The following is a 6,690-nucleotide window of genomic DNA, read 5'->3' on the forward strand; positions in this document are numbered from 1 at the left end:
TTGTGGGCACTTTTTAATGCCTTTTCAAAATTTTTTCATTCCACTAGTTTTAGGAAAAGCTATAGTTAAAACTATAATTCAAAGCTTTTTCCTCATTTTTGTTTTTTCAAATAATTACAAAGAAATGCAATTGAAAATTATACAGAAATGCTTATCCATTTTACCTCTTCATTTAATTTCCGAAAATTTAAGTGATGAATCATTTCTTGAAAATTATATTGACGAAAAAATATCCATATTAAAACATGGAAGAAAAAGTAGTTCAAAATTGAATTTTATGTTTTTATTCAATATATTTTTTTGTGTACTTCTCATCGTCTTTTTTATATCATGCATAAATCAAATAGCTCAAAAGTATCAAAAGGTAAGCCTTAAATGTTAAAATAAAATGCATATTTATAAATATAAAAAAATATATATATATATATTTATTTATATTTTATTTATTTGTAGAACGTTGATGAAGAAGAATTAGAGGGTTTGTTGAAATCCAAGAACGAAATGACACCAAGAAAAATAAAAAAATAAAATTTTAACATGTCCTGTATTTTTTTTTTTTTTTTAAAGTGTATTTATATGTTTTTTCTTTTTTATCAAATGATTATAAATAATTATATGTATTAAAATTACACAAAAAAAAAAAATATATATAAATAAAAAAAAAAAAAAAAAATTCATGTACTTTTCTAATTTTAAAGAGAAGAATCATTTGTATAAATAATTAATTTTGAAGAATAAAATAAATTAGCACATATATATATATATATATAAAGTATTATAGAATATGTTAAATATATTATTAAAAAATCTTTATGTAATATTTACATTTTATTTTTTCATGTCTTTAATTTTTTTTACAACATAACTTTTTTTTTTTTTTTTTTTTTTTTTTGATATATTTTATTTATTTAATTATTTATTAATTATTTATTTCATATATATATATTTTTTATATTGTATATTCATTTATTTATAAACCATTTATGTCTTATTATTTTTTTGAATTGTATTCTTTCATCTTGGTTTTTCTTTAATAGCTTTCTATAAATATGTAGAAAAAAAAACAAAAAGAAAAAACAATTTTTTTTTTTTTTTTTTTTTATAAATAAACAATGAATTAATTAAATTAATTGTATTATTATTTTTATTTATACCTGAGTAAATTTCTTAAATCCTTATTTATTTTTCTATATTTTGGAAATTTTAGCCTCCTTTGCATATTTTGAAAAATTTCAAATATATCCTTACCACTATAAAAAAAAAAAAAAAAGAAAGAAAATAAACATTATAAAATATGAAAATGTGAATAAAGTATAATATGAAATAAAATAATATATATATCTTAATAATTTTATAAGTGTAAGTAGGATGTTCTTCATTTTAAAAAATAAATAAAAAATTAACAAACATTTATGATAATTTAATATATATATATATATATATATATATATTTATATTTATTTATTTATTCATTTAATTATATACTAGTATGGTGATTTTCCATATACAAATGTATACAAAACTGATCCAAAATTATATGATAACTTTTTATAATAATTTATGTCCTTATTTGTTACATTAAATAAAGCTTCATAGGGACTAAATATATTAGTACCTGGATGATTACAATTTTGAGATATAAAAGAGCATGTGTCAAAATCGATTAATTTAAAAAAATCCTTATTCATATTAAATTCATTCTCATTATTGTTATTATTATATAATTTTTTATTTATATCATGTTCTATTTTGCTTTCTATTTGTATTTGATTATGATGTTTTTTTACTTTTTGGTTTTGATATTGCTTTAAGCATAATATATTATTAGAATTAAATTTTTTATTCAAATATTTGCTTATAAAATATAAATCTAAATAGATTAAGAAAGAATCTACATTTTGATTTTTCAAATCTTCTTTATTTAAGTATATCCAATAAAATTTTAAAAATCTGATATACTTTTTTGGTGTACATTTAAAAATAGACATATTTCTTATTTTGTTTATTTCGTAATTATTATGCATATTGTGTGTTGTTATATATTCTCTTGGAATATTATACATATGTTCCACCTGATTTTTTTTATCATTATTATAATTACTCTTTTGTTCATCCAACTTATTTTGATCTGAATTTTGATGGGATATATTTTTATTTTTTTTAACAAACATTTGAATATGTACAGTGGAATCGTATGATGAAAAAAAACATATTTTGCTTAAATTATTTTTCATAAAGAATATTCCCTTAAAGTTTTCATCATATTCAAGACATTTGTTTAACTTGACATTATAAATATATTTTATTTTATTCTTTTTAATACTCTCTAAATCAATTTTGTAATAAGGATAAAAATGAACTTTTGTATTTTTTTTTTTTTTTAACTCTTGTTCATTTTCTTTATCTTCTTCTTTTTTCCTTCTTCCAAAAATATTTTTGTTGTATAAATTAATTATGTCATTATTGTTATCATTTCTAGCTCTCTTTTTCGATATATTTGTTAATTTTTTTTGAATATTATATTCAACATTAACAATTTCAATATTGCTTTTTTTGGTAATTTCTTTCTGTTTTGTATTTTTAATTTTTCTTTTATTTTTGACCTGAACAGTGCAGGTAATAATTTCATGAAGAATTCTTTTGTTTAAAAGTATATTATCAGGTTTTAAATCATGGTAAGCAACATTTTTTTTTAGTAGAGAAATTAAGGTTTTATATATGTGTAAAAATAATTCTTTGATAAAATTTTCAGAATATAATTGTATTTGCAGAAATTTATTTTTGTTATTTTTTTCTAATATATAAATTTTTTTGTTATTTTTTTTATAAATAGAATAGAATCCAACTTTTTTTTTAAAATACATGGACTGATATTTAATATATTGTAAGAATATACATATGGTTTTTTTTTTATTATCCCAAAATATTTTTTCAATATGAACAATATTTTTATTTTTCAAGTAAATTAAAAAGAAGATTTCGTTTAAAATTTTATAAAAATAGTTGGTTATAAATACTTGATCATTTATGTAATATGGACAGTTGTATTTTAAACATGGGATTAAATAAAAAAGTTTCATACAATATTTTTTGTTATTAAAAATATTTTTACAATAATAGACATTACCAAATTGAGTGTAATGTATACATTTGATTATAAGAAATTCGTTTATAAAATATGACGTACATTTTTTTTTAATTTTATATAAATTTTTTATAATATTATGTCCATTCTTATTAAATATAACTTTATTTTTATTATATTGTTTTAATAAGAGGCTGTGAATAATGTTGTACTTTATGTCGTAATATATTTTTAAATTATTATTAATTTTTAATATATTTAAAAGAAACGTTTCATTAAAATTATTAATTAAGTTTGTGTTTATTTTAATTTGTTCTTTTGGACATTTTTCTATTTCATATTTATAATATGTACAATTTGAAAGAATGCCTGATTGTATATATTCTTTTAATTTCTCGTGCAAAATATTTAAAAAAGTATCTTGTATATCTTTTTTATCAAATTGATTATTAAAAAAATAATCCATATCTTTTTAAGTTGTATAATTAAAATGAGGCGAAATTACAACAACACCATGGAATATTTATATGTGTCAATAAATATATGAATGTATATATGTATATAATACAAAAAAATGTTGAATAACAAATTAAAAAAAATACAGTCAATCGGATAATTCTATATAACATAAAAATAACATGACATAAATAAATATATATATATATATATTTATATATTTATTTATTTATTATATTTATATGTATGTATTTTTTTGTATCCGTTTAAATAATTATGAGTAAACAATTTGATATTGTACATAAATAAATAAAAATATAAAATAAAGTAAAAATAAGAAAATTATACAGATAAGAATATTTTACAATTATAAAACAATATATTAATTTCGGGAAGTGCATTAAGTTTATAGAATAAAATGGTGGAAGAATAATAAAGTAGAAATTTCGCGATCCATCTTTTATGATTATATAAGAAAAAAAAGATTTCTCATTAAATATGTTGAGAAAATAAAAAAAGTAAAAAAAGAAGGTAAAATATACCATAATATTATATATTTGATGTATATAATTGTTATATTAAATAAATATATATATATAATAAGGAACATATAAATATAAATATATATATATATATATATATATATATATTATTATATTTATAATTATAATACATAATATTTTTTTTTATATATTATAATAATGATAAGGACATTTTACATTTTAGTATATATTTGCCTATAAGAATATATTTATGCTGCTATTTTGTTAATTATAAATGTACATATTATATTAATATATATATATATATATATATATATTGAAATATATATACTTAATGAATATACGCACAAATATTATAATATATTATAATATTATATTATATACATATATATTATAATATATATGTATATATTTCAGTTTAAAAGAAAAAAATAAATAAAATAATTAATTTGAAAAAAATAAGAGAATACATTTAAATAAATTTTAAGTAAAATTTACGCACAGTATTATAAGATCATAATATTCAGTTAAGTAATATTTAGAGAATATATATATTTTTTTTTTTTTTCTTTCTTTATTTTATTATATATTTTTATTTCATAATGAAAATATTATTATAATATTTTTCAAGGTAGAGCATATTATTAAAATTGCAATTTTATACATTAAGGATTTATTAAATGTATAAATGTACATCTAAATATATATTTATATATATTTTTAATTTTTAATTAATTTTTTGCTCTCTTTTTTTTATTTTGATTTGTTAATTTTTTTACATTTTGTATAGGAAAAATTGTAATATAAAATTTTCTTTGAGAAATATATACCTAAAATTTTAATATTACACAAAAAAATAAAAATATATAATAATAAAATTTGAAAAAAAAAAAAAAAATTACGAAGAAATAAAGAGGTATACACAAACGCAAGCGAAACCTTAAACAGTGAAAAATAAAAATAATTATTTGAATATATATATATATATATATATATATATATTATATAAGGATAATATAAAGTTTTTGTTGTAATATTTATTTTAATATTTTTATAACATTTAAAAGATAAAAGAAAAAAAAAAATGTATCGAAATTTATATGATACAGACAATATAATTTACTCCCCAGAAGGTAAAAAAGAAAAGTTGTAATATATATATATATATATATATATGTGTATTAATTAATGAAAGCAAATATTATATGTAAATATTTTTTTATCGGATTTGATATTTGTAGGAAGATTGTACCAAGTAGAATATGCAAGTGAAGCAATAAAACAAGGAACATGTGCAGTAGCAATAAAGTCAAAAGATTATGTGGTAAGTTATTTTATGAAAATATGTAAAAATATTAAAATAATTTGTTTTTTTTTTTTTTAATGACATATTAGATATGAAAAAAATTTTGAAAAGGAATTATATATAATAGAACTGAAATATATACATATGTATATATATATATATATATATATATATTTTTACTTTATACGTTTGTATATATGAATAACCATTTTTTATACATAGGTTGTGAGTGGATTAAAGAAATGCTTAAGTAAATTATCTTTTCCTCAAGATAAGATATTTAAAATTGATGATTATATTGGTATTAGTATGAGTGGAATTACTTCTGATGCTAAGGTTTTAACAAAATTTATGCAAAATGAATGTTTATCTCATAAATTGTTATATAATGAGGATATAAATATTGAAACCTTAGTAAGAAGTGTAGCAGATAAATATCAGAAGAATACACAAAAGAGTAGTAAGAGAGCATTTGGAGTAGGGTTAATGATAGTTGCTTATCATAATGAACCATGTATATTTGAAACAAGACCAAATGGATCTTATTTTGAGTATAATGCTTTAGCATTTGGTGCAAGATCTCATGCTTCAAAAACTTATTTAGAAAAAAATCTTAATTTATTTGAAGATTGTTCTTTAGAAGAATTAATATTACATTGTTTAAAAGCATTAAAATGTTCTCTTTCAAGTGAATCTGAATTAACAATGTTTAATACAGCTTTGGCTGTTGTAGGTAAAAATCACCCATGGCAAGAATTTTCTCCTGTACAATTAGAGGAGTATATATCAAAAGTTAAAACGGACGCTGAACAGGAAGCAGTTCAAGAAAATGAAGGAAATGAAGAGAATGTGCAAAATGAAACAAACGAATAAAATAAATCACGCAACTGGAATTTTTTATAAACATAAAATATATATATATATATATATATATATATATATATATTTATTTATTTATTTAATACTTTTTCTTAGAAAAAAGAAAGAAATCAAAGTGAAATATTAAATATTTTAAATAGTTTTTATTTAATTTTTTTGCTTTTTTTTTTTTTTTTTTTTTTTTTTTTTTTTTTTTTTTATTAAAACAATATTCTCCTTTTTTTTTTTCACATTAAATGAATAAAATAAGAAAATATTATTATTCATGAAAAACTACTTTATCTTAAAGATGTCTTTGATTTTTTTTTTTTTTTTCTTTTCTTATTTATTACGGAAAAAAATATATAGTATATATATTATAAGATACTATAAAAGTAAATGAGTATTTTATAGAGGATTAACAATGTACACATAATATATATAACTTTTAAAATTATTATAATTCAGGCTATAAAATATAA

At 17.1% G+C, this 6,690-nt stretch overlaps 3 protein-coding genes across 3 annotated transcripts in view; 2 read left to right on the forward strand and 1 right to left on the reverse strand.

Moving 5' to 3' along the window:
* PGSY75_1474600 (putative membrane protein) overlaps positions 1–528 on the forward strand; it is a gene marked incomplete at both ends in the record, with an annotated part of 1,703 nt that extends 1,175 nt beyond the window's left edge. Inside the window, 2 exons of the mRNA XM_018788422.1 lie at positions 1–364; positions 454–528. The exon at positions 1–364 is cut by the window's left edge and continues 25 nt beyond it. Coding sequence (XP_018639794.1) covers positions 1–364; positions 454–528 — 439 coding nt within the window. The remainder of the gene's footprint in view (positions 365–453) is intronic.
* A 434-nt stretch (positions 529–962) lies between these two features.
* PGSY75_1474700 (putative protein kinase) lies at positions 963–3,551 on the reverse strand (the record flags this gene model as incomplete). Its single annotated transcript, XM_018788423.1, has 3 exons — positions 963–1,041; positions 1,155–1,250; positions 1,486–3,551. 3 exons carry the CDS (start codon positions 3,549–3,551, stop codon positions 963–965), a joined length of 2,241 nt encoding a protein of 746 aa, XP_018639795.1.
* Positions 3,552–5,128: 1,577 nt separating this feature from the next.
* PGSY75_1474800 (putative proteasome subunit alpha type-1) lies at positions 5,129–6,223 on the forward strand (the record flags this gene model as incomplete). The annotated part of the gene is made up of 3 exons (XM_018788424.1): positions 5,129–5,177; positions 5,286–5,368; positions 5,573–6,223. The coding sequence occupies 3 exons, from the start codon at positions 5,129–5,131 to the stop codon at positions 6,221–6,223; spliced, it is 783 nt and encodes a 260-aa protein (XP_018639796.1).
* Between the last annotated feature and the right edge of the window lie 467 nt (positions 6,224–6,690).

The sequence above is a fragment of the Plasmodium gaboni genome, chromosome 14, assembly GCF_001602025.1.
Source record: "Plasmodium gaboni strain SY75 chromosome 14, whole genome shotgun sequence".
In the NCBI taxonomy this organism is placed as follows: domain Eukaryota; phylum Apicomplexa; class Aconoidasida; order Haemosporida; family Plasmodiidae; genus Plasmodium; species Plasmodium gaboni.